Raw genomic sequence first — 27678 nt, 5'->3', positions numbered from 1 at the left:
CATTTAATGCTCATAAATGCATTGATGATTCTGCATGAGGATCGTACACTGCAGACAACTTCCAGGGTCCAAAACTGGAATAAACGGTCGAGTGCTTTATCTGCAGTCATTCTGTGTTTTTGCCATTTTGGTACAACCTGTTGTCTTGATTTGCAGGAGTCAACAAATCTTCTGATACGCCGGCTCTGCTTTTAATAAAGGATCCTGCAAAGAACATCTTGTCACAGGTACTTGTCTCGAGATATCTTGATAGGCAGTTGGCATTCTACCGGTAGGGATATTTGTCCTCTGCTGGTTTGAATAACCAGTCGATAGGCTTGAGACTTCAACCGGTCGAGAGACATAGGCGGTTGACAAGCTTCCGATAGAAGTTGTAGTAGATTCCTGAAATACAACCGGTAGGGATATTTGTCCTCTGCTGGTTTGAATAACCAGTCGATAGGCTTGAGACTTCAACCGGTCGAGAGACATAGGCGGTTGACAAGCTTCCGGTAGAAGTTGTTGTTTGTTATCACCAAAATATCGGATTTAACAATATATTATATACTTTCAATTTCATAAAAATTAATGTGGTTGGTTGGATATGGTTTAGATAATCTAAACTTCAAACTAGATCAACTTCTTTTGATTTGATTTATTTTAAAACCTATCCAAATTATGCTTTGACTAAAAAAAGGGCCGATCGAAACCAACAGTTTAATTTTGACAGGTTTGTGTTATCTCTGCTATATATATATTTGGCTTTTACGGAATCCAAAATTTTAAATAATTTTTTTTAATAGAAAATTTTATATAATTAGTACGTTCCTCTAATGTATATTCACTTCGAAATATTCACTTCGAACATGTTACGAAAAATTTTACTAAAAAAAAAAAGAAACACAAACAATTTCTATGAGTGTATTCGATATATTATGAGATTTTGATAAATTTAATTTTTGTATTGAATTTTTTGTTGTAAGATTTAGTTTACAAATTTTATTATATCTGTAATATTAGCATCATTACACTTATAAATAAACAAACATAAAATATCAATTCACAGACAATCATTAATAATAATAATAATAATAATAATAATAATAATAACAATTTTCATCACAAATCTAACATAAAAAAACAAAACTCCTCGAATTCAAAAATAATAATAATAAAAAATAGAACTCCTGATCAATATTAATTATTAATTTAGCTTCAAAAGAGACACCACATTTAGCTTCAAAAGAGACACCTTGGCCATCCGCTATTACCATTATTTACTAGAATTCCGTTGTACGCATTCGTTTTTTTTAAAAAGACAATAAATAATAAATTATAAATTAAATAAAATAAAATATAACGTTTTCCTAAACAAATATTCTATAAAATGAATGTCATGTTTCTAAATAATAAAACAATATCAAAGGGCACAAAGTGAACTTTTAATTGCTAGAAAAGAGGAAACCTTATAAAATGACTAATTTGCCCAATAATTTTGATTTTATTAAAAATTAAGTTGTGAGATAATGGTAATTTAAAATCAAGTTTAATCAATTAAATGAAATTTTATTAATTAAATGGTCTCTACTTTAATAATATAGTAAGATATTTATCACTAAATATCTCGAATTTTTTTTAAGAGAAATAAAAAAAACAAAACAAAAAAAAAAACAATTAAGTATATATGGTTGAAAAACTCGTCGCAGAGGAAAATTCTCACAAAATATATTATATACTTTCAAATTTATAAAAATTAATGTGGTTGGATATGGTTTAGATAATTAATCAAACTTCAAACCAAATCAACTTCTTCTGATTTGATTTATTTTAAAACTAATCCAAATTATGATCGAGTGAAAAACCGATCGACACGAACAATTTAATTTGGACGGGTTTGTGTTTTTCCTTACTATTTATATATTTGCTTCTACGGAATCCAAAATTTTGATAATTAATTAATGTATATCACTAATATATATATATACACACTTCGAACATATATGTTATTAATCCCAAAATTTCAGGAATTAAAAAGACTCCTATAAACTAGCCATGGCAGGCCGTAAAAGGTATCCCAAGTCGGATGCCATGATGTATTTTCTTATCATTGCATCGATGGCCGCCTTCCTCTTCCTTCTCGTAGTCGTTTCAGTGCCTCCGCCACAGCACCATCGAATGATAAAACGGCAAGTTTATGCACGACAACTAGCACGACGATTCCCAAGTAATACCGCGGAGAAGTGTGTGGAGCTGTGGTTTCGTCCTCCACCGGAGGAGAAGCCGGGGAAAGAAGTCACGGCAACGTGTGATGCCTTGTTGCTCAGAATTTTCGAATATATCAATGAGAGGAAGGATCAGTCGAGGAAGGCTGCGGTGGCGAATGATTGGAGATTTGTGAACAATACTGAAGAAGCAACAGATCCGATGGAAAAAGCAAAAATGTTTCAAGCTGTTATGGTCATGACTGATTGGTCATTATTCAGATAGTCTTGTTGCGCTGCGTAATTCTTATAATGTTAATGTAGATTAAAGTGCAACATGATACCACCTTAGTCGACACTCACACACACATAAATATTTCCATTAATATGTTTTTGGTTACATATTCCTAATATTTAGAGTAATAATTTTTTGTGTATGAACACTGTTGAGAATCATATTGGCGTTATTCATTGATTTTTTTTAATATATTTCCATTAATATGTTTTTTTGTTACATATTCCTAATATTTAGAGTAATAATTGTTTTGTGTATGAACACTGTTGACTGGATACATCATAAATATTATTATTATTTGTTTGTTGTTATTCCACAAATATCATAGAAAATAAAAAATAAAAATAAAAAAAACCGAGAACCAGCACGCAGTTTGCAACCAAAATTGTAATAAAACTTGGATTATTTTTAAGTATATATTATTAACATACAAAAGTGAAAAAAAAAAAAAAAAAAAAAAAAAAAGAAAAAGGTTGCGGGCAAGCATGAGCATTTTAACTTATCTTCCCTGCATTGTTCCCTTGCTGTCTTCTATTCCTTGCACAAAAACAGAATTTTAGAACCCCCCAAAAAAATTTTAAAAAAGGGAAAAAAATAGAGAGATTTCCAAAGCAGGAATTCCAACAGTTTTCAACATCATGCTCACTTTCTTGTTATCGGTATGTACCATAGAAGTGTGCAATGACATGAGTTTTCTCCTCAGCATGAGTCTATGCTACATTACACCTACTTTTTTGTTCTGAACGTCTCGTTACAAAACAAAAAAAATGTTCGCGTGACCATCTTATACAATCACACCGGAAGTAGGATTCTCCTAATTTTCTTATTCTGGTGCCAAAAGAGAATACATGGACACAAAGATACGAATGACGAGTGAATCTTCCAGTTATGAGTATCCACGATTTCATTTCATGAAACAGGTAAGTAGGTACCAGCAGATTTTTATCAGCGGTATTTGTGTTCAATTCATGATGAAAAGTAACAAAGGTGAATTTTGAACAAAAAAAAATCAGAGAAACAAAGGTGGATTTAAGTTAAGATGGATAGAAAGTGGTAAATCCCGTGAATGAAACGAGCAGAGGATGGTGTGGTTAAACTTCATTGGCAAATTAAATTTAGGCATTTATATCATTTTAAAAAATTAAGCCTATCTTACCAGCTTTCTCGGGGAAGGCTGCGACTATAGAGAGGAAGCTCAAACAGAAATGTTGCTTTGAACCATGATGGCAAATTTCCATACAACGCAGGGGGAAGTAAAATGAGAGGACTGCACAAAAAATGACTTAATGATTATCTCTTTCAAGTTTCATCACACAAATTTACTGCAAACGAAGGTAAGAACGGGAGCACCAACCTTGTAGTTTTTTTGTAGTGTATGTATGCAGATACATTTCCGTATTTTTTGTCCGCTGATTCCTGTAGAAGCAAACTTTCAGTACAGATGCGCGTTCAAACGTGCCGTAACAGTTGATTACCAGTGAACAAACTAAATTAGCAACCTCGAGAAGTGGTAGGCCACTGAGGAAAAGGAGCAGTAAGGTAAGAAATATGGGGCCAAAGATGACTAGCCATTCAGCAGTTTTTAGTACTGGTGTTGCAGCCACAAAAATACCCCACCAGAGAAGTATCTGAGCACAAAATGCATAAAATTTTACACAGTTAAAGAAAGATTGTAGAAAATGAACATCAAATATCACGTTTATATTTCAATATATTGGCTCGAAGTGACAGAGACGACTCTAAAGTAAACCTCGCCAAAATAGTTCGGGTGACGGGAGTATTTCCAAAGCCCAGCATTGCACCATTTTCCCCTGTTCTCTTGAGCGTTTTTGAATAATAACTTCTGTTGGTCAGAGGTTGCTTCAACAAATATGCCTATAGACCACATGATCCACCCTATTATGTCCCGGGCTTGAACTGAAGGATTTCGATCACTTGCATTAACAATTGTAACAGGTAAACTCACAGTCCACACCCAGACAGCCTGCAAAAGAGCGACTGAGGAGATTGATGGGGGAAGATGTTAACATTAGGTACTCTTTTCATATTTAAACAAGCAACGGAACCTGGAAAATCCAAAAAACTGCCAATTTTCCAAAGTTAGTGCGCATGTCATCAAAGCGTCGATCCTCTCCCCACCGAAGTATCCTAAGACAAATAATCACAATGCTGATTCAGAATAAAGACTAAAAAAACAAGAAATTAAAATTCCATTGTCAGGTAACGATAAGAAAATTCGTGGAGTGGCATAAATTGATAAAAAAAAATCCTTTTAAAAAATAATTTTTGCCTAGTTGGCGTCACATGAATAATTTGAACTTTTCCAAACCCCATTCAAGAGACCATTCTTTCAATGAAAGATATAAGCATATTCCATATATTTAGGAGAGCAATTGTCTGAGTCGGACCTCATCAGAAGAAACAGACCGAGACGAAGACCCCAGATGATTACAAACAAGGACAAAACCACCTGAAAACAGAACTTAATAATTCAAACACTAAGAGATGCAATAAAAAGAAGATCAAGCGACCCCAGAAAATTTTAATATAAATCTGGTGCCATTGTCATACATAGTTTTTCTCCACATAAAGATTCAGTAGCATATATAAACTATCATGTGATACATCTCTGATGAGATATAATTCAAAATTGTAAATATAACCGGGATGCTTCTAATTTTACTGCATCTCACATAACAATGTTGACACGAAAAGTTGATCGAAACGGAAAGATACGATTTGATCACCTGACGAAAGTGCCACGATCCTTTCACGACCAAAGTCAATATGGCAAGAATTACAAAATTTGTGCTACCTGTAACAAAAAGGTAAAAAGAATATCTATAAAAAGACGCACAAAACCAAAAACTTCTGCAAAACACTAAAACAATCATATAAAGAGTCTTGCTTTCTTCAAATACGAACTTCACAGAGTTCCCCACTGGTCACCACAATTCTCAGCTCAATAACAAAAACCTTAGGCCCTTGCTCAGTTTATTATAATTCTCCATTTTCATCCTCAAATCGAAACCAAACATCTACCATTTTATTCACACTCTTTTCTCTCAAAATATAATTTCCATCCTGTTCACATTTCACAACATAATAAATACTTTTAGCTCATCTTTCCAACAATTTCAAATAGTATTCAATTCTAAATCTTCGAAAGACTATTTCCACAGGAAACATATAATTGTCAGCAAAGGTAACAGGAGACAAGCTTAATAAAGTACTTTATTACGCCACGATTATTTTAACTATTTCTTAAAGAAAAAAGTCGAAAGTTTTAACTTCGAGATCAAAACTTAATATAGGAGCCACTTTCAGAATCAAGATATATGATCTCACAGGTGACAAAAATAAATCCTAAAACTAATGTCATTTTTGTTCAAAATTTATACCTCACTTCTGACTTCTTCAACCAATATCGAAAAGAATACTTCGTATTATATCATAAAACTGACAAATTCATATCATACACCCAAGAAAAATCATATCATGCTTGAAAGGGGCATGAAAACCTGCAAAGTCAGTGACTTTATCGATTTTGAGAAGGGCTGTGATTATGAAGAAGATTAGCTGATAGCCCACCTGCAAAAAAGCAAAAAGCAACAATCTTGAGCAACCCCACCACAAAAACAGAATGTATATTCGCGCAAAACACGAAAATTGTGAGCGAAATTTCGATAATGCGCACAGTGACAATGGCAGTAAGTGCCAAGAAATGGGAGTCGATAACGGTTCCCATCTAGCAATTCTTCGAGTAGCCGAATCCCAATGAAGCTTGGAGATTGAAGTGAAGTGTTGATTGGGTATTTGTTTTCTTGTTTTGAAACTTGACTCGTCAATTGTCGAGAAAGAGAGAATTTTCTTTCTGTGGAGAATAATGTGCGGTTGAAGTTAATGGAGATGCTGCACTTGTATCCACCTAGTATTTATTAATTTTCTTCATTTCTTTTTTTCACATGATTTGTTTTTTTTTTAAATAAAATAATATAAGGCTCCATTTCAAGGTGTACATATAAAATGTTTTCATGGTGTTAATTGGAAGTAAAGTTAGTTATGGGCTATTTTTTCCCAAGATGAGTTGTTCGGGTATGTTAATTAGAAAAATTTAATTTTCTTAATTAAGAGAGTTTTGAGGTTTTGTTACCGTTAGTGTAGTAGCTCGCCTTCATTTTACAAGATTAATTAAGTAAAACAAGGATTAGAGGCTTGATTTTGATAAATTGGGCAATTTTCAAAAATTTGGCCAAGGTGAGTTCGGAGCATCCGAACTCGGATCGGAGGGTCTGATCCCTTCGGAAGCATGAAACCAAGGATCGGAGGCTACGGATAAATCGGACCGTTTGAACCCAGATCAGAGCGTTCGATCTCAGTTAGACCATGCATAGGTTGAAGTGTCAAGGTTGAACGGACCAAAATCAAGTTTAATTAAGACCCGAAGATTTTTTTCTGACCACTCTCTCTGGTTCGGATAATTCGGTCCTACCCATGGGGTCCATGAACATAACATTTAGGTTGCAATTGGGTGGGTCAAGTCATTTCAAATCCATGATTTTCAATTATTTTCATTATTCAAAGAACTTAAGGTTGCAGATTGATGGATTTCAAGTTCATGTATTTTTAATGTATTCAATTGTATATTTGTTGTTTATAAAAATAAGATCATAAACTTCAAATTCATTTATGACATTATTTATATAGTATTTCATGTTAATTAAGATGAATTTCATGTTAACCCAAAAATTAATAATATCATTGAAATTTATTATATTTTTTAGTATTGATTGGATCATCTATTTAATTGTTTCATAATAAACAATAAAACTAAAATCTAAATCCATGTATTTCAAACTCATCTAGCCAAAAGCAACCTAACATAATGAAATTCAAATCCATCTTTTACTTGTTTACATTATAATTGTACTAATGATAATAAATTTCAAATCACTCAATATTCAAAGGATTTGAAAATCACATTATTTTTTAATAGTTAATACATGATCAAATCAACCAAGGAAATGTGAGATTTTTGTGAAATTTACATTTGGTTTAGCTAGTGATGAATTAGCAGAGGTGATCTTGTAAAAGCATGCATATAAAATTTTCAGGGAGGCAGTCCTAGAAGAATTTTTTTCACTGATCATGTACGTTTGCAACATCAACATATACATATCATGGAAGTGAACACGTAAAAAAACCTAACAAAATTGCTCATATATGTAATTTTGAGTGATTGATATTTGGGTCAAGATCTCTATATGTGAAAAAAATATATATATAAGAAATAACTGGTAATTAACACATTTAGATATTTTATGATGCAAATTAAATTTTTACAATAGGATTATTTCATTGGCCGCATCTAAGTCAAAATACACTTCATTATTGTCGAGCTGGCCGCATATCATGAGAAGATTTTGTTGTAGTTGTTGTTGTTGCTCCTGCTGCTGCCATGGAACAATATTGGTACTGATCTCTTCTTTGTTTCTCCTGCAGTACTCCTAGGATGGTTTTCCTTCGTGAATTCGACAAAGAACACAGTCATTCAGATGCGCTCATGTGAACAAATTAAACAGTACTAATTAATATATATATATAATCTTGTTCCCCTGCACACCAGTGTGCAGAGATTTTGTGTGCACCCTGTGATGTTCGCGTGAACATCTGAGATGTTCTCGCGAATATCTGATTTTTTTTTTAGATGTTCACGCAAACATCCCGCGGTGCACACAAAATCCCTGCACACTGGTGTGCAGTGGATCATGACTATATATATATATCAAAAGAGATATTCCATCAACATGAAATAGAAATTAAAGATTCGTTACTTACTCGCATATTGTTGTCATTACGATTGAGCGTGCACTCGTGCATGATCCAATTAGTCTTCTTTCCTGCAGCTTCACCAGATTTTCCCAAGTAAAAAACCAAATTCATCTTGAATCCAACGCAAACTTTCTTGTGATCATATATCTTCTGAGAAGCAACCGTCGCCTTCCAATATCCGTCGCCGGTCGATCGGTTCGGTCGAGTCCCGTTTGGATACTTGCGTGCTCTCTCGGTAAAGAAATACCATTTATCTCTAGCACAAGTCGGATACATTGCTGCATGTACATAAACAATTAATATATATATATATATATATATATATGAGATATATAATATAATACGTATACATGAAACCATGAATAATAATATTGCAATACGTACGTAAATTACAAACAAATTAAAGATCGATCGAAATACCTGTCAATTCCCATGGATTGAAAATGTAGAGATTGACATCGAATATACCGACGTCGACGCTAACAGGCTGGTTTTCCGTCCTCTTTGTCAGGTAATGGAGAACGAGATGTTGGTCCGTCGGGTTGAAACGGAAACCCGATGGATACGACCGTCTAAGTTGATTGAAAGCTCGTTCTGGAATATGATTAATCTCCATGATTAAAACTTCCTTCTTCTGGGCGTACAAGCTAGGGATACTGCTGATTGTTACCGATGGATCTTGGTCGTCTCTCTTGTTTATGAATTATTATTTGGGTGATCAGAAACTTATATATATAGGAAGGTGAAGTGCGCGTAGCAGTATTAATTCTAGTAGAGTTATTCCGTCGCTAGGTGATAAATATTTCAAAATTTAAAAACGAGAAAAAATCGGAAACCTTTTTTTTTAAAAAAAATAACTCCGAAAGAATGGCTTAATTGTTGTTTTTAGCATGAATTATTAAGTACGATTTTCATGTTCAAAAAGAGCACTTATCTAATATCTAAGTATAGACGGTATAGTTTCCTTATAATTATTAATCGTTATTCAAAATATATAAATAGTATGCTTCGGATCATGATAACGTTCCGAGAGAATTTTTTTTTTCATTTTTAAATAATTAATAAAAATTGAGAGACCACCCAAAATTTATTACTCATGAGTAGTATAAATTATCATTGACTGAATGTCCCAAGTCTTACGATTTTACATTTTTTTTTCTCAATTGTCATTCAATTCATTGACATAATTATATTTAAATTAGGATGGTCGATGAAAAAAAATCCTATTATTTTATAAATATGTTCTAACAATGATAAATTATATACCAAAAGATTTTATAAAGTTATATTATATAGATTTATAAAATAAAATAAGTTAAATGAGTCAAAATCGAACCAATTTGATCGTGTCCTTACAAATGTACAACATGTCACATTTCTCATGTATGACCCACACGTTTGGCCGCGTGTTTGTGGTCTCATGCAACACTTGTTTTTTTCCTCGAACATATGCCTACTTTATATTAAAAGAAAATAGAGTAGGAGGTACATAATATATTTTACTTTTATACTTTTATTTTCAAGAATATACTATCAATTATATTTGATGCAGATAAATTGTATTTACCATACTTCTGAAATACCAAAAATAGAAAAAGTATAAACTATTTTATTGGAAATTAAATATCTTCTGGAATTCGATATTTTAAAAAATCAGACACATCTATCATATATGACGGGTTTTACGCTCGATCTTTTAATAGAGAAAAAAAAAAAATTCTTACTCGATTTTCTTATCTCAAAATAATATAAAGAAAATTAACTATCCTCAATCAACGAGAATCAAACGTCCATTTCATCGTAAGCTAAATTAATACGAAATAAATTCACGTGAAAATGTTCAATGTCTCATGTGAATTCATATCCTAAATGAAAGTTCAAGAATCCTTGTCGTTTTCGATTCTTTTATGTGGTGTTAATTAAATGAAATAATCGTGGCAATGCAAACGTGCTCAAATGCTACAGAACACAAAAATGGTAAGCCGTCCAACGAAGAAGATGGCCATCTTTGATCTTCGAACACCTATAAATTTTCTCGTAAATTTCGACGCAGAGAACCCAGAAAAAATTTGCTCCAATTACTAAAGATGCCTCCATATTTGACTTGGAAGACGCATATGGATTCTGCTGCTGTGCCCACGATTCAGTGCCATTTTCATTCTTGCGGCCGCCGAAAAATCACCCATCTCACCATCGTTTCATCTTCGAAGTCGTCCTTTTCTTCTGAAAGTAATGGTGTGAATCTTTCTTCAGTTACTATCAGAGAGAGTTTGACGGAAAAGACTTTGAAAAATGGGAGATTTCGTCAAGAATTTACTGAAAACACGAGTTTTGTTTCAGCCATGTTTGAGGAACCATGTTCGAGAAACGAAAGGAGTCGTTTTTGGAGGAAATCGGTTTTCGGGAACAAGAAATTTAGAAGCATAATCTTGCTTAATGTCATCACCATCATCTACGGTAAGCTGGTGGAATTAAGCTTTTGAAAAACAGTTCTTTGTTGCTAATTTGAGACACCCATTAATCACAATTTTATGATTAAGAATTGAAGTTTGATGGTTTTTTTTTCTTGTTTTTTTCTTTTGGATTTTGATATTGCAGCAAGTAACATAAGCATCATAAAAGATGCTGAATCTTTCACTGATCCAGCCTACTTCTCAGCCGTCCGATTTGTTTTAGCGACCATCCCATTTTTACCTTCCATTTTCCTAGCCAGGAACGATATTCAGACCCGAAATTCAGGATTAGAGTTGGGATTATGGGTTAGTTTAGGATATCTGAGTGAGGCACTTGGATTGCTTACTTCTGATGCAGGTCGAGCTTCTTTTATATCCTTATTCACAGTAAGCTAATCTTTCAAGAAAACTTCTTTCATTTTCCGCAAAATTTAAGATATTATTATGTCGGTGAATGAGAAGGAATTAAGGCTAGTTGTTGCGAATTCGGACAGGTTATTATAATCCCACTTCTTGAAAGTGTAGTAGGAGTAATTGTACCGGCTCGGACGTGGTTCGGAATCCTCATGTCTGTTCTCGGGATTTCCATGCTCGAATGTTGTGGATCACCTCCGAATGTGAGGAGTACTTTAATTTTTTACTTTTTTTGCGATGTAATGATGTTATAGTTTCTTGATTCATTCCCTGCCTGGTTCCTTTTTTCGTCCAGGTTGGGGATCTTTTCAACTTTGTTAGTGCTATATTCTTTGGGATTCATACGCTCCGCACGAAGCATGTATCAAGGACAGTAGGTGAAGAGAAGTTCTCGGCACTTCTTGGATATGAGGTTTGTTGATTTCTTGAGCGATGTCAGGCTTGAACTTGCTCTGTATATTTATGTTTTGAGCTAAATGGTAGTAGGAATTTACAGGCTGTGATATTTTTCGCTTTAGGTTGGTGTTGTAGCTGTTCTATCCACAATATGGTGCCTAGTTGCCGCAAACTTTGATCACGCTCAAGATAGTGAAGGGATATCGTGGACGTGGGAGTTTTTTTCCGATTGGATTTTTGCATTTCCATGGGTACCGGCACTTTATACCGGTGTATTCTCAACTGGGGTCAGCTTATGGGGAGAGGTATTAACTGCAGATAGAACCAGATCATCTGTGTTGTTAATCAGGGATTCTGAAATGGTTGGTTATATATTTTAAACAGATCGCTGCAATGCGTGAGGTATCAGCAACAGAAACAGCAGTTATCTACGGTTTGGAGCCTGTTTGGGGTTCCGGATTTGCATGGTTACTGCTTGGAGAAAGGTGGGAAGTTGCTGGATGGATCGGTGCTGCTCTCGTGTTGGGTATATATTTTTGTTTGCATTTCAAAAACAGCCAAAAGCTTCAAATTTTACAACCCAAATAAACCAAGAATTTGCATGGTTTTTGTGTTTCTTGCAGGCGGAAGCTTAATGGTACAAATGTTTGGAGCTGAAGATGGCGAATCCCAAGAGGCTAACGACGACAAAAAAGCCTGTGAAATAGTTACAATATCACACTATACAAATCACCAGAAAACAATGTCTCCTTCTCCGATCATGGCCACCAATCGGAACAACATGGCGGATATATTTAAGAAGTAAAACCGAGAGCCCCTTTGGAGAATTTTGCTGTCAACTGAGTGTATCGTTTGGTAGCAGTGCCTGAATGTACATTTGAGCCAGGGAGTTGAAGTTAGTGTTGATGGATAGAGGCTAATGCCTATGTATATATGTACAGTTACAAGATTTTCACTCCAGTTTTGTTTGGCAATATAATAAACAAGAGCTAATTTGACGCTTTCATGTGGAAATTTTAACTGCGATAAATTAACAATCACATTCTTGTTGAAGGCACAGTTGCTTACACCAAGATACAAAGCACAAATGATCCCCAAACATCATACATCACTTGAGAAAAGTCGTCGATTGGCCAACCATTTACGACCAATTTTATTGAATAACAATGACATAGTGGACTTGAAATACAGACATATTGGAAGTTGGAACAACTTCGAGAAGCTGTAGACTTGAAAGATTTGCATTACTTTTTCTTGGCAATAAACAAGCCCCACCTCTGCTCGCCGGAGGTACTCCTCACAAGTTTGGCCTTCCAGCCTCCAACTATATCATTGTAGTCTTCCTGTAGGTAAAAATTCAATAAACAATCGAAAGATTCAGTCTCTATGATGGCAAGGATATACAAGAAAGAGTCGCATTCGGAATTGATGAATAAGAAGAATGTACTTCTGAGAAGTCGTGTATGAATGTTTCCTTATCCTTCTCTGTTTTATCCAATTCTTTCTCCAGAACTTTTATGAACTGGGAATCAAGAAATCAACACAAAGTTATTAATAAATTCATTGGAAACACTTATAAGAAAGAGCTCCAAGATCGAGCACCTGATCAGTGCGATCCTCAGCCACGACTTCGTCAAAGCCTGCATCTCTAAGCATCTGCAAACACAGGAGCATGCTTAATATATGATCACATGAATCAATGTCGATGGTTGACAATTCTTGGCTAAACCGAACCTGGCCATAGGTATGGATGTCGTGTAGATCATATCCCCTTTGCTTAATATACTCTGAAAATTCAGCAGATGGGGTTCCGGCATTCCTGCAGTAATCGCTTATCAGGACTTTGCCTCCTGGCTTCAACCACTTGTAGAATGATCTGAATAGTGCAGGTTTGTCCTGAAAATAAAGCCATGGCTTGATATTAACCGATCATAGGATATTTTTCTGATAAGGAATGTTCAATGCAACAGAACAATTTAGGGGAAGGATCGAGCAAAATTATGATAAATCTAAAGAAATAGCTAGTGGGAATTTAAAAGTTGGAAACTAACTTGGATATGTAATATGGTGTCCCGACTGTAGATAACATCGAAAGTACCATCGGGGTAATCTTTCTTTGTACAGTCAGCAACCTCGAATTCAACAGCGCAGTTGAGACCAATCGCACGTTCAAAAGCAAAAGAAATCATATTGATGGACAGATCAATGCCAACAACATGAACATCATACTTTTCAGCCATGTAGAAATCGCCTCCTCCAATGCCACATCCCACATCAAGGACTTTCTGGCCAGGCTGAAGATCAAGTTTATCAACGAACTCCCGCGTTGTTTCTGCACGACAAGAATACAAGTAATTCCGAGAAGGGGAATGATGAAGATTGGTAACTTAGCCAGAAACTCGACAAATACTCATTCATACCAATCCCTCCAGTGCTAACAAATCCCTGTCCAAATACACGCTCGTAACGCAATATGCCACTTGATTTATATTGGACAGTGTCCAAGAACTTCTGGAATCCCCTGTCACTGTCTGAGGTAACCTTTTGCCACAGCCAGCAAATCTGGAAAACACAAATACATTACATAAGTCAGGCATAAATTTGGTTATTTTCATAATCTTTTCTTGCACCCAAATAGATATTACCTGATTCTGATTCTTTTTGTTCCTTACATATGCTCCGATGCATTTGAAACCAATAAGATCAAGTTCATAAGAGTATCCAGAATTATCAGAGACCTGGCATTCTTTAAACAGCTGTGAATTCCAAATCGTAGAGTCAGATAACTTCTTGGTTATCGAAGAAAGAGAAACAAGCACATATTGTTTCATTTTAGATTTTTAATATGAAGTTAGTAAAACTAGGCGTTTAACTCAGGATATGCACTTCGTTAGAAACTTCAAAGTATGAAGCAAAAAGGGTTATGCCTTAGAAGGCAACCTTAGTGTAAAACCGTGGTTCACGGTAGTGAGTAGGGTTATTCTTTCGCTTGTGGTCTCCAGACTGATGGAAACATGATTCTCTGAAAAATATGTGGCCACCCACTTTTAACCATTTGATCATCCTCTCAGCAAGATTCTCAACCTACAAAACAATAAATTACTCTTCTTGAGCCATCAATTAGCCTAAAAAATCTCAGTAGACAGCACAAAGATCGTGTGGCCTTAAGAAGCCAAGCTATTAAATTCAAATGAACTGATGATTCAGAATTTTACCTCTTCATCCGAGAGATACATCAACAGCCAATTTGTAAATATCAGGTCTAAAGATCCTTCAGGAAACTTCAAATCTGGGGAGGTCACGTCAGCACACATAAACTTGACATTTTTATGGTGCCCGTTGATTTTTTCATTCTGCAAACCATAGATCAAGGGTATTATTCATACAACTTCCAGGCTGCTTATTCATAACCACTAAATATGAACATATAAATTTCATGGAACCTTCTTTATTGCACTTTCGATGAAATCGATAGCCACAAGTTCACCAGCGGTTTTAGCTAATTCGCCGGTGAATCGGCCAATACCAGCTCCCAGTTCTAGAACTGACTTTCCATCAAATGGAGGGAGCAGAGACAGCACCTGTGAAGATGTATGAGAAAAACGAGTGGTGGAAACAAAGATTTAGTATGACAACTTAGTTTATCATCTCTACACAATACAATGCTCTGTAGAAACGACATATAACCAGAAAATACATTGAATTGAAAGATTAGTATGGCCACACAATTTCCGAATTCACATCCAGAAGTTTAATGGACCAACGCAAATTGAAAAACCAGGCCTGAAAATGGTTAAAAGGGAACATCTGTAACATAATTTCCAGTTAGAATTGTTTTGATATATTTTACATTTGAAATTTTTTTATGATCTTTTTATTCTTCTTATCACAGTGAGGACATTTATTCCAAATAGTACACATTTTTTCACAGTAACAGCTTTTTCATGGTAATAGCTTGAGCTGATAGCTCTCATGGCTAGCTTTGATTTTTAAATTTTCACAAAACAACGAAGAAAAATCCATTATTTGACCAAGTAGTGAATTAGACAGCTTATTTCATTGTTTTCAGTAACAGAATCCTATAAAAAAGTAAAGAAAAAGAGAAGAAAGAAACGTTATATCAGAAACGACGCTTTATGTGTGAACTTTTGATGCAACAAAAGTCATCCAAGATTCCAAAAGACCAGAACTATTGCAGTGTATGAAAAAGAGAAATAAACCTAAAGACCTCTCGCATCAATCAAATCTTAACTGAATCCACCATTGCAAAGTAAACTTATTTACAATTATACCAGAAAAAGTCGTCTGATCATGATGTAAAACCTTAGAAACAAGCGACTAAAAATCGAAACTTCAATCAGATGAAAAAAAAAAAAAAAGAAGAAGAAAAAGGTCACATCTTTTAAGCTACGTCACAATACCCATAAAAGAAATCAAGTTTTTCGAACAAAATAATCTTATTCATCATCCCATATATGTATATATGTGTGTATATATATTACCTCAGGCCTCTCTTCCTTATCCAGATCAGAGGCTTTAGAATCAAGCATCATAGACTCCACGGTCAAGTCCGCCGTATGTTCAATCCAGTAGGTCTTTTGAACCTCACGCTCTGGCTCTGTACACAACACACCACACCACACATATTCAAAACAACAGCAATAACAAGAAACATGTGTTCTTATGCAGCATTTACAAACAAACACATTAAAGATTCATAAATCTTGAATCCCACGAACCTTGAACGGCTGCCATGGTGGAAAGTACGATCAATCACTGAACACAAGGAACGGAAAAAGAAACGTTTTTATTTTTTATTTTATTTTTTTGAGAAATGGGTCGCAAAGAAAGATGGTATATGACAGTGTCCGCGGCCTCGGATCGATTACTCCGATTAAACAAGATTAGAAACCCTCAATGGCGATTCGGGATCTTGAAAATGTCCTGGATCTTCGGTTATCACACCTCCCCTTTTGCTGCATTCGCTGTAAGTTTTGTTCGCATCTATTAATAGGGAAAAAAGACCGGAAAAGATCCAAAAATACAAAGCTTGTGGACGACAAAGAAAAGAGGTGTACAGTGTACTGCGAGGCAATGGTGGCCGAATACTCTGTTCAATTATAGAAGGTGAAGCGGGGAGAGGACAGTGTAGCTTAGGTGATGGGGTGGGGGGGGGGGGTGCGAATCATGAATCTGGTGGAACCAATAATGGAGCAGTCCCACGAGGGGCCACTGAAGATTCTTAGCTATTCTATTGTTTACGTAGGATCCATTATATTATCATTTATTTTTTTAAAAAAAAAAATCTTTTAGTTGCTAATTGCTATTAAAATATAGTTTAGGCACTAAAAAAATACGAAAATTCACGGCATATCGTCTCACGAGTTAGTTTTATGAGATGAATTTTTTGCTTCACTCGATCTACAAAAAATATTTCATTACTTTCATTCTATATATGGACATAGATATGTGAGACCATGCCACACGAGACTTACTTACTTATAAAAAAGAGTAACACTCTTGTGAGACGGATCAACCATACCCATATTTATAATAATAAGTAATATTTTTGACATAAAATGTAATATTTTTTAATGAATAACTCATATAAAAGACTCGTCTAAAAAAAATGACCTTTGAGACCGTCTCATAGGAGTTTTTGTACATAAAAAAAATATCATATTGATTATATATGTTGAAATATTTAATTTTTATAGGGATCGAGCACTCTTTGTTTTACCAAATATTTTAACAGTTGGTAGTGATGTAACTAAAATATTTTAAACTTTTCAACGGTCAAAACGTCACACTTTGATTACTCTTTCAAAAGAGACAATGGTTGCTTCTCAACAAACTCCTCTCAATGATTATAATTCTTGTAACCAAGAAAAATCGAATATGTGATTAATTTCAATTGTAAGAATGATGTTTGCCGTTTTATCAAAATATATAATTGAAACTAATTAATTATACAAATCAAAGGACACATCAATAGAAAATACACTAATATTACATGGAGAGGTGTTTTGGAAAGCAAGAGAAGGGTATCAAAGGGGCAATATGATTACAAATGATTTTATATTCGAAAGGGTCAATAATAATTGTACGAAATATATTTTATTTTTCGATAAAATATGATGAAATTATTTTTAAAAAATATGACTTCATGCATCGATTATTTTATCGAATATTTTTTTCTGTCTTTTTAATTGCATGAATCATGAAGAACATAATTTATTATGTCAGTGGTACTTTATTAATGGTCTAGAAAAAGCTAGAATAAAATGTCAATTAACATGTCCTTTTTTAAATTTCGTGGAGGACAATGATTGCCTTCAAATTATATATCTGGTGGTATCAAATTGAGTTTTATAAATCCCTCCCACGTAATAGTAATAAAAATATATATCAGATTATATCATAAATATATTAAATAAAAATAAATTTAAAAATACTATAAATATATGTTGTGTCTCATTTACAAACTCAACATATATATATAATCTTATTTATATGATGATATTAAATGTTTTTTTAAAATAAATGGAATATTTAGCTTTGAGTTCTGCAACAATCAGTCGTGGAAATTAACCGATTCAAATAAATGTCACAATCTCATAAACTCCACTTATTTATAGGAGAATGGTTAATTAAAAAAAAGATAATTGTTAAGATTATGTCGATAATCTGAAAATCGAGCAGAGCTAGAGTTTGTTGTTTTATCGAAAGTTATAGATGATAGTAATGTTACGTTGTAATTCAAATCTTTCATCGCACAGAGTCTCAAAGATCATGATTCAATCACTATTCTAATATGGACAATTATTGCTCCAATTAATAATACATTTAATTTAATATAATGATTATTCAATTATATATATTTCATTCAATCATTAAAAAAATTAAATATTTTGGGAAGAAAGAATTTGATATGTTTTAAAGATTAAAAATACTTATTATATAAATCTCTAACGTAATATAATATAATTTTCGCTTGATAATTTCTTTGTCATTCTCGAGCAAGTCGATTATTTGTTGAAAATTTTATTCCCGTGATAATTTTTCTTAGGATATCTCGCTGAAAAAATAAATAAAATAAATCCTCGTAGAACACGCATACCAACGTGATAATAATGATATTAAAATGCTAAAGGCATCGCACATGTCTTTAATTTATGACTTTATGCAACTAAATTTATTGTGTGAGCAGTATATAGTAACTTTAACAATAAAAATAAACATGTTACATTAATATTTAAGGATAAAATTTATCCAAGAATTAGTAGTGAAAGCTTGAAGTCTTGAACACATGGTTAAACATTTCATTCTTCGTATCAAAACTTTCTTAGACAAGTCAGTTACATCAAAATATTAGTATTTTCAAGTCATATTATAATAATAACAACAACAATAAAAAAAAAACTCCTCGGACCACGTCGAGAAGGATATTTGAAAATTTCATGAAATAAAAAATTAAAAATCTTATATAGGTTTCAAAATTTGGATAAATAACGGATTGAGATTTTACGTACGCAAATAGATATTTTTGGAAATAAAATAAGCCACATCTATTATATCGAAATCGGATACTTTAATTATGTGATAGTGACGATGTCTTTTTCTCTTGAAAATTGAAAAGTGACAGTCATGTATTTATTCAAGATCAATGGTTTCAAATAAAAAATTCAAACGTATTTCGTCAGAATTTTTTATTTTTTTTTGGTTCAAGATAGAAAACCAAATTTATATATTTAATAGCATTTTTTTAACTAACATATCACATTTCTATTAACTAAGTTTTGAAAACGCACAATATTTTTTTAATGTACGAAGCTTGTTTGTAATCTTTGAATTTTCAATTATTTTCTCAGTCTACGTGAAAAACAAACAAACTATATATTTGATACAAGAAAATATGTTACTTGAAATTGATCAAATAATATTATAAAATTTTTAAAAAAAGGTTTTTTAACTTAATATATATCAAATATCATAGTGATATATAATAATGGTACAACTCAATTTTACTAACGACATCATAAGTACAAATCCTCATGTCTCTGTTGATGAACAAGTTGTTCTACTACATTAATAATCATGGCAATTATAAGATCGAATGAAAGAAATATATACTTATATCAAAAATCATATTTCATGGTAATAACGAAGGAGCTCATAAGTTATAAAGGGCCATACAACAAGCTAGCATAGTTCAGGGGAAAAAAAAAATAGATATGACAATAATATTTATAGCTATTTATTATTATATAAATACATTATTTTTTTAAAAAAAATGTATATTTTGTATTTATTAATGAATGAGTAGACGTAACAGTTTGATGCCACTTGCATGCGAACGGTACTGGTTGAGTGGTGACGTTTGTACAATCTATTTGGATCTTCACCCGCTGATCACATGCAACACATTTGGTACCATCAATTTACCTAATTAACTTCACTCACTCTCATGATTTTATACATATGTATATATACACACACACATCTCTCTTTGGGTACACCCGTGATCATCTGTAGTAAGATATTCGATTGTACATCTGGTTACGTTTGAGTGTTCATTAAAATACGTTTAAAAGAGAAAAAACACGTATATATAACTTTGATACGTTAAGATCTACTGTGTGCACATATGTGCGCATCGGTTGAGATGACGTCTACTTATTAGATATACAATATACAATCTCAACTAATGATCTCATATATATTCATAATCGGTGCCTAGCATATCAAAATTATATATATATATATATATATATATATATATATATATATAAATATTTCTTCCGTTTCAAACATGTATGCTATAGTTCTTTTTTATTGTATCAAATATAAACTATATTTTACATATTTATCATTATTTTTTTGGTAATATATCTTTACTAATTAATATATATAAATTTAGTTATATTTTGAATGAATTAAATAAACATAAAAGAAATTTTGTTTTCTAATTAATTATATTTTTAATCTGTATAAAAACGAAATATATGAATATATATATATATAGTTTCTTTCAAATGCTCACCTATCATGCCCACTACCATGCCCACCAATGATGTGGCACTATTATATTGGATGTGATAAAGATGTAGTCCAATTGAATAATGCCGACATCTATGTTAAAAAGTTTTTAAATAAATTTTACAGTATTTCAAATGTGAAACATGCAAGACCTTTGCAATAAAATAGGGATGATAGAGATTGTGATGTTATATGTGATTGAAATTTATTTAAAACATTTAATAATGACCTTTGGAAGAAGTCAAGAGACGAGAATCCTCGAGGGTACCTTTAAATTAATTTACATAAAAAATATATATAATTGACAAATGACATTTAATTAATATTGTATATTTGATAAGAAATTTCAATGTATATTTTTAATTTATGATTACGGGTGTTTGAGATTGTTTCTAAAAAGTTTTTTTTTTTTTTTTTCAGTTTTTCATTCACAAAAATTTCAAAATTTGTGAGAATCACTAGTGTACTGCTTCAAAAATATATCTAAGAGTAAATATTTAATAATATATGTGAAAATCACTAAAAAAAAATTAAAAATCAATGAACTTCACATTTAATGATAAACATACATCTTCATATAGACCTTTGAGAATAATATTAATACCCTAAAAATAACGTCTCATTTCCCTTATAACTTTATTTTATATTTAGAAAAAAATCCACTCGATCATAATGATAGGATCCATGTCACAACCGGTTTGAGTTCAGGCTGCCCCATTCCTCCTCATCCGACCCGATTTGATATTGGATTTGGATTCTCCAGAGATCCGACTTTTCTCTCACTGGACCTAGCTTAAAATGCTGGGTCCAATTGGGCCCAATTATATTTGGCCTTTGGGAACAAATTTGAACCTTTTTATTTATTTATTTTTTGTATACATAGTTATTTTAGATTATATTTCAAAGTAAGTGAAGGCATCCCTGATCTCTCTTTGTGGATGATTTATACGAGCTAATATATACTCCCACACATAAATATAAAAATTAAAATTTAATATAAGATATTAATAAGAACAAATTAGTAAAGACTTTATTATTAATTCAAATTATGAAAGTCAAGTTCGATCATCTAATGCATTCATTCTCACCTCAACTTCGTGAGAGAAAGTTTTCGATTTAAATCGTAGCCAACCACTCTCAAGAGATCGATCTTGTGACATGGATCATGGCTCGTGCCTCACGGGCTCGCGCCTCACGACCTAGGGCCGGGGATGGCATCGTAGTAGACTTTATATGTAATACAAAATTTTTTAACCACATGCATTTGTATTCCACCAATGTTCAGTTCAATATGGTATTGATTCTTTGTTAGGAATTTGGTTGTAAGACCGAATATTAATAGCATTAAATTACACACAATCTAGATTCTATTCCTTGTACTCGCAAAATAATTCTATTCCTGATTAGCCTGCACACTGGGCATCATCAATCGTATAGTATAAACATTAATGCATTATTCTTTCTAAAGTCAAATTTGCAAATTGTGAGCATTAGTATTTGATACTCGAATACATACATATTAATGTGAGACGGACTCACGGATTTCTTATTTGGATCATTCAAGAAAAAATATTATTTTTTATGTTAAAAATATTATTTTTGATTTTAAATATGAGTAGAGTTAATTTATCTCATGAATGAGATTGTCTTACAAGATACATGTTCATATTTATGTATGAAAATCATATACAAAAATTAAAAAATCTTAGTTGGTGTTTTACTTCCTTCAAATAAAATATATACTAACATAAATAGATATGTGTTGCATGTATATAATATAACATTCATTAACGATATATATGCATGCTATACTTTTAATTTTTAGAAATTGATTTAGTTTTGATTTTTCACATAATAAGGGTTTTAAATAGTCGATTTAGTTTATTAAGTGTTGTTGAATGTAGAATGATGAAGCTAGTTGAGAAAAAAGTGTGAAAAAATAAAGAAAATTTGGAAATTAATATATAATAAGTAAAAGAAATGAAATCTAGATATTAAATTGGTAGGTCTATGCTGACAGACAGATACTATCCTGTCTGTCAATATCAACGGACCCGATCACTCTCGCAAATCAAATCAATTGATCTACAAGAGATCGGGTCCGTTCGATTGTCCTTCTCCTTCGAGCAGTGTCCCGAAGGTCAGCATAGACCCGGACATATCGAATATGAAGCAACAGCCAACAGGTCATACGACTCGTGCCAAAAATGGCTAATATAATATTATCACTCTTTATAATATGAATAAAATAATAGCGGAATCGAAAATAATATTTTCTTAAATTCCAACTTACTCCAAAAATACAAAAAATAATTTTTTTTTAACAGACAAAAAAAACCTTACATCTCTCCTCATCATTCGCTACATAACAAAAAGAAATTAAAATTAATAGAGTATTTATTTCAAGGACATACACATATCTCCCATAGCTTCAAAGCCCCAACAAAATGTAGTATACCAGCGTTATTGGTAACGCAATCAACATACCAAATATAACACTGCAATTTTAAAATACCATCAAACGAATTTAATTAGCAATATCATTTAGAAAAGAGAGTTGATATTTGCACTCCATTTTATGTTATCTACACTCCACTTCATGTGTAAAATATTTGTTCAATTTACTCACAAGTGGAGTGCAAATAACAAAAAATGAAGTGTAAATATCAACTCCTTTTAGAAAATTATATTTAATTAATGAAATTAAACCAGAAAATGTAGTATTTATTTATGATTTTATATATACTTACGCCGTGCTTAGAATTTCAGGATGTAGGTTGTATTCTTTAGCAAAAACAAAGGGGACAATCCCCTGAGGTAGAGCCGCCTGTTTCGATTCGAACTCGAAGTTAGCCAAGCTTGGATATATATTTTTTAAAATATATACAACGGGTGGAGAAATTTCTTAACTACTACCCATACAAGTGAGATTGATTTGAATCCAAGACCAAATGAGTCGTAAGGTCTCATTCTTGCCACTAAGCCAGTCGAGTTTGGATTACTCACACATATTTGCTACATAGTATTTCAAGAAACACTTGTGTGTGATTGTGTATGTGTATATCAAGGGTAAAGAAAGTTGAGATGGGGAAAAACTAAAGAATGACCTGAACGATGGCGATGCGCATGAGAACGCCGCGGAGGCCGACGATGAAGGAAGCAGCAGCCATGACAGCTGGTCCTGTGAGAAATCTCACTGCCATTGCCAAAGTTGCCACACGGTTCCCACATGATACAATCCTAGGTTGCAATGCCATAAATAAACCTGTGGAGCCTATGTTATCATATGATCTCACTGAACTATTGGCTTCCTTTTTTATTGGTAACTTTATAATTTGCTAGATCTCAAGTTTGAATATGATTTAATAACTTAAAAGTAAAAAGTTTGCCATAATGATTAGAGCTACTAACCGAGGCTAAACATGGCCATTCCAAGTCCTGCATCTGAGAGTATAGAAATGGACTTTGATATCATTGCTGGCATTTCAATGTGCCACCTAAAAAGCAGGAAAAATAATTCAAGAAATCGACGAGTTAAGGCGATAATCTTTAGCTGTGTAAAATTTGAGATGATCCCACAAAATGATGGAGAAGATTTATGCAAGTTTTGTACCGGAATGAGATTAGAGACCATGTTAATCCAAGTAAGCTTGAATAAGTGTTGGGATTTCTGATGAGCTTTCTCCAAACCATCATCAAAATAAGCCTTGTCATTACGTTTGCGGGAGGCGTGATCTTCACTTTGTTTTCGCCTTGTTTGTCCCCTTCATTTCCTTCATTTCCCAAGCTGATTCCATCTCTTTCCAGTTGATCTTGTTCATGTAAAACAATTCAAGAAAGAATCGAATAACGATGATAATTTAACAAGAATAATAGATGGGATCAAGAAAGGATTTGTACCTTTGCTTGGAGAAACAGTGCATTCAACTTCTTTAGCATCAGCGAGTTGATCCATTGATCCATAATCATGTCCCCCAAACACATCTGAAACTGGAGAACCACTTGAACTCCAAACAAACATGTGTAGATCTTTCCCACATTCTTGTCCAGTTGGCTTCTTTGCTGAGTTTTCTTTGGAATCTGCGGTTGAAATATGCACATGACTATCGCTTCCCTGGGGAAATCTTGATCTGTTTGCATTATTTCCAGTTTCTTCCTCAAAACTTGAGGGTCTAAGAGGCGGCCCTCTTGAACTCGAAAAGCTGTAAACATCATTTGCACAGAAGCTTGAGTTTCTGCCACCAGTTCCCATCACAGGGTAAACATCTGTGTGATTAAAGCTAGACCCTCTAGGTGTGAGGTTTCTCGAAGATTGAAGAGAGTAAATCTCTGCATTTGTCATATTTGATGGCCTTGGAGTATTACAAGAAAATCCCATGGATTTTCTTGAGTAAATATCTGATCTTGAAGCATTAGATTTCCTGACAGTAACATGCAGTTTCCCATCTTCTTGAACTTGTGACTCGGTTTCCAAAATATGCCGTCCGTCGAATGATGTTACATCAGGTTCAACATGGATAGATACAATCGAGGCAGCAGTGTGTGGAAACTGCTTCGAAATCAAGATCTTGGCTCCTCTGTACTCAAACATGAAGAGCATCAGAGTATACCAAATAATACACTGAAGCACCACAATTTGCACCATTAGGCCACCAGAAAACTCCCCATACATTCCCTTCAATAAAGGGATTCCCATAACTAGAGTATTTGGGAGAGTGGAAAGAGAGAAAAGTGTTATTGTCCACTCCAAAGAACCCCTTTTGCTGACTTTATTCCACAGGATCAAAGCTGCAAGAACAATGAGTTTTTGAAGCGCATCTGCAGCAATGAACCTTGGATTCATGGAGTAAGGATCATTAGTAGCAATGAAGTGAAAAGAGAGGAGAGGAACAGCAAACAGAGCCACGAAACGGTTGATGCCAGAACACTGATCTGGTGTGAAAATTTTCCACCATTTTACAGAACCATAGGCTAACATCATGGCCACATAGAGTGGCACCACCGCAGTCATAACGTGATAGAAGTCGGATAAAGTTATCATTTTTGGCAGGATTTTGAAAATCCAAGATCAAGAAAAGAACAGCAAAGGAATATTTGTGAGAAACTAAATCAAAGTTGAAGTCGAAAACGAAAACAAAAACGAAAACGAAAGTATTTCAGATGCAGATTATGTCAACTTCAGAGAGTTGCAAGAAAGCTCAAGCGGCCAGGTTACCGATATATTTCCTTGATTCTGTTCTTCACTCTTTGTTTGAACCGTGCTTGGATTTGAGCAAGAGTTTTGCGTACGAGTGCGAGTGCGAGTGCGTAGGAAGTTGAGAATAAGTTGCTTTATACTTGTATAAATTATGGAAAAAGATAAACTTTGGTTGTATGCAATAAGCTTTTACAGGCTTCTCCTCTTTCTTTATCTTTCTTCTTGTATTTGCTTTTGGTTTGTTGACTATTATTCATACTCTTACGTAATTATTATATTATATTATTGGTAAAAATTAATAAATATGAGTGTTTGAATAAATAATTAAAATACAAATAAATGAAGGTTGAATTTTGATGAAATGATTTGAAATCTATGGATTTAAATGTATTTTCATTATTTAGATAACTTAAAAAAAATCAAATTTATTGATATAAGTATAACTAATCACAATGGATTTCAAATCTTTAGAATATTAGAATCAATTTAAATTCATTGTGGGTAGAGGGTGTTTGACAGAGCTATATGTTCTTTAAATTTGTAAAAACAGTTTTAAGTTGCCAAAATAATTTATTTGACATCTTATAAGATTTTAAAAAAAAAAAATCGTTACACCCCTACTTTTTTAGAAATGTCTTATTTTAATTTTTTACTTTTCATGTTATCTTTGTATATTTTGTTATTTTTTCGCTCAATGTTCACATTAACTAAAAAATTAACAGCCACTCATTATTTTCATTAATCTAAGATAATTTTTTTAATTTTTTATATAAAAATTTATGATAAAATTCTAAAACTATTTTTGCATATATAAAATTAAATATATTACCTTCATAGTATTATATATTTTTTAGTAATTTTTACAATAAAAAAAATCTAAAAATAGATTATAATCTTTGAAAAATGTTAACTGAATATTATCTCATAAAATAATTCCGTTGTTTTAAACATGCTAATATTTTTTTTGTCTTATTGTGTGACATTGTTTTAAATCTGATGTTGAATATATAATCTAAAAAGGACTTATATTTTTTTTAAAAAAAATTAATTCAACATTATCTCGTAAAAGGATTTTGCTACTTTTTAAGGATTCTATTATATATTTTGGGTCTTATTACGTAACATTTTTTTTATATGTGCATCTAAAAAGAGTTGGATTTTTCTGTCTTTTAATTATGCTATATATTTTTCGGTCTTTTTGTGTAACTTATTTTTTAAATTCTGTTGTCAGTTATATAATCTAAAAAGAAATTATACTGTTTATAAAATTTAAATTTAACATCATCTTTGCGTAATATTATTAAATATGTCGTTGAATATATAATCTAAAAAATGAGCATAAAATTTAAATATAGCATTATCTCATAAAAGGGATTTTGTTGTTTTTAAAATATGATGTTAGATATTTTTCGCTTCTTTGTGTAACATTTTTAAAATCTGGTATTGATTTTTTTTGTCTCATTGTGTATCATCGTAAAAATGTAAATTTAATAAATGAATCTATTATTTTCATCTTTTTAAAGTCAAAATTTTAGTTTATTGTTATATCGGAACTGCTATTCATTTTTTTAAAAGTCAAAATTTGAATTTGTTGTTATCTAGTAATATTTTTTTGTAGTAATGAATAATTATATTTTTCACACATATATTATTCGTTGTTTTTTTATAATTGAGTTTTTCTACTTTTAGTAATTATGAGTTTTAGGCGGGAAAAAATTGACATTTCTTTTTTTGAAATTTTTTTAGCATATATATATATATATTGATATTGATGTTTAAATAATAATGTAAAAAAAATAAAGTAGTTATGGTTTGAAGTTTTTTTAAATGTGCACAGTGCACCAATAAATATTACTAGTTACGGAGCACACG

At 32.6% G+C, this 27678-nt stretch overlaps 4 protein-coding genes across 6 annotated transcripts; 1 reads left to right on the top strand and 3 right to left on the bottom strand.

Moving 5' to 3' along the window:
• Positions 1 to 2862: 2862 nt before the first annotated feature.
• LOC140865828 (uncharacterized) lies at positions 2863 to 6357 on the bottom strand. Of its 3 annotated transcripts, none has more exons than XM_073270616.1 (10): positions 6173 to 6357; positions 5997 to 6066; positions 5223 to 5290; positions 4884 to 4945; positions 4542 to 4623; positions 4226 to 4459; positions 3975 to 4103; positions 3830 to 3891; positions 3632 to 3742; positions 2863 to 3012 (listed from the first exon to the last, which is right to left on the bottom strand). In XM_073270616.1, exons 1-10 carry the CDS (start codon positions 6221 to 6223, stop codon positions 2970 to 2972), a joined length of 912 nt encoding a protein of 303 aa, XP_073126717.1. In that variant the 5' UTR covers positions 6224 to 6357; the 3' UTR covers positions 2863 to 2969. The 3 variants fall into 3 exon arrangements, with proteins under 3 accessions (XP_073126717.1, XP_073126718.1, XP_073126719.1); XM_073270617.1 differs by having other exon boundaries at positions 2872 to 3006; XM_073270618.1 differs by having other exon boundaries at positions 2986 to 3003.
• Positions 6358 to 10238: 3881 nt separating this feature from the next.
• Positions 10239 to 12576, top strand: LOC140863470 (uncharacterized). The gene is made up of 7 exons (XM_073266924.1): positions 10239 to 10764; positions 10906 to 11147; positions 11255 to 11377; positions 11470 to 11586; positions 11693 to 11875; positions 11955 to 12096; positions 12194 to 12576. The coding sequence occupies exons 1-7, from the start codon at positions 10395 to 10397 to the stop codon at positions 12373 to 12375; spliced, it is 1359 nt and encodes a 452-aa protein (XP_073123025.1). The 5' UTR covers positions 10239 to 10394; the 3' UTR covers positions 12376 to 12576.
• Positions 12577 to 12628: 52 nt separating this feature from the next.
• Positions 12629 to 16735, bottom strand: LOC140863469 (phosphoethanolamine N-methyltransferase 1-like). The gene is made up of 12 exons (XM_073266923.1): positions 16310 to 16735; positions 16073 to 16188; positions 15014 to 15151; positions 14786 to 14923; positions 14511 to 14654; positions 14216 to 14326; positions 13991 to 14132; positions 13622 to 13902; positions 13305 to 13466; positions 13173 to 13226; positions 13018 to 13092; positions 12629 to 12913 (listed from the first exon to the last, which is right to left on the bottom strand). The coding sequence occupies exons 1-12, from the start codon at positions 16323 to 16325 to the stop codon at positions 12815 to 12817; spliced, it is 1476 nt and encodes a 491-aa protein (XP_073123024.1). The 5' UTR covers positions 16326 to 16735; the 3' UTR covers positions 12629 to 12814.
• A 6168-nt stretch (positions 16736 to 22903) lies between these two features.
• On the bottom strand, positions 22904 to 25919 carry LOC140863016 (probable auxin efflux carrier component 1c). Its single transcript, XM_073266097.1, has 6 exons — positions 24510 to 25919; positions 24223 to 24421; positions 24021 to 24106; positions 23717 to 23874; positions 23360 to 23436; positions 22904 to 23107 (listed from the first exon to the last, which is right to left on the bottom strand). The coding sequence occupies exons 1-6, from the start codon at positions 25648 to 25650 to the stop codon at positions 23041 to 23043; spliced, it is 1728 nt and encodes a 575-aa protein (XP_073122198.1). The 5' UTR covers positions 25651 to 25919; the 3' UTR covers positions 22904 to 23040.
• Positions 25920 to 27678: the final 1759 nt, after the last annotated feature.

This window comes from Henckelia pumila, chromosome 4 (genome assembly GCF_033568475.1).
Source record: "Henckelia pumila isolate YLH828 chromosome 4, ASM3356847v2, whole genome shotgun sequence".
NCBI classification, from domain to species: Eukaryota; Viridiplantae; Streptophyta; class Magnoliopsida; order Lamiales; family Gesneriaceae; genus Henckelia; species Henckelia pumila.
The sequence above is the reverse complement of the archived record's forward strand: the minus strand, read 5'-3'. Positions and strand labels throughout refer to the sequence as shown.

Coding starts and splice junctions, on each gene's coding strand:
- LOC140865828 (XM_073270616.1), bottom strand. CDS start 6,223: ATGGGAACCGTTATCGACTCCCATTTCTTGGCACTTACTGCCATTGTC. Junction 3,892..3,974: donor GTGGCCTACCACTTCTCGAG/GTTGCTAATTTA, acceptor TTGCTTCTACAG/GAATCAGCGGACAAAAAATA. Junction 3,013..3,631: donor AGCCTTCCCCGAGAAAGCTG/GTAAGATAGGCT, acceptor TTTTTGTGCAAG/GAATAGAAGACAGCAAGGGA.
- LOC140863470 (XM_073266924.1), top strand. CDS start 10,395: ATGCCTCCATATTTGACTTGGAAGACGCATATGGATTCTGCTGCTGTG. Junction 11,587..11,692: donor CGGCACTTCTTGGATATGAG/GTTTGTTGATTT, acceptor TTTTCGCTTTAG/GTTGGTGTTGTAGCTGTTCT. Junction 11,876..11,954: donor GGGTCAGCTTATGGGGAGAG/GTATTAACTGCA, acceptor TATTTTAAACAG/ATCGCTGCAATGCGTGAGGT.
- LOC140863469 (XM_073266923.1), bottom strand. Junction 15,152..16,072: donor ATAAGGAAGAGAGGCCTGAG/GTAATATATATA, acceptor ACATCTTCACAG/GTGCTGTCTCTGCTCCCTCC. Junction 13,467..13,621: donor ACACCATATTACATATCCAA/GTTAGTTTCCAA, acceptor CTTTATTTTCAG/GACAAACCTGCACTATTCAG.
- LOC140863016 (XM_073266097.1), bottom strand. CDS start 25,650: ATGATAACTTTATCCGACTTCTATCACGTTATGACTGCGGTGGTGCCA. Junction 24,107..24,222: donor TGGTCTCTAATCTCATTCCG/GTACAAAACTTG, acceptor CCTGCTTTTTAG/GTGGCACATTGAAATGCCAG. Junction 23,437..23,716: donor TGCGCATCGCCATCGTTCAG/GTCATTCTTTAG, acceptor GAATCGAAACAG/GCGGCTCTACCTCAGGGGAT.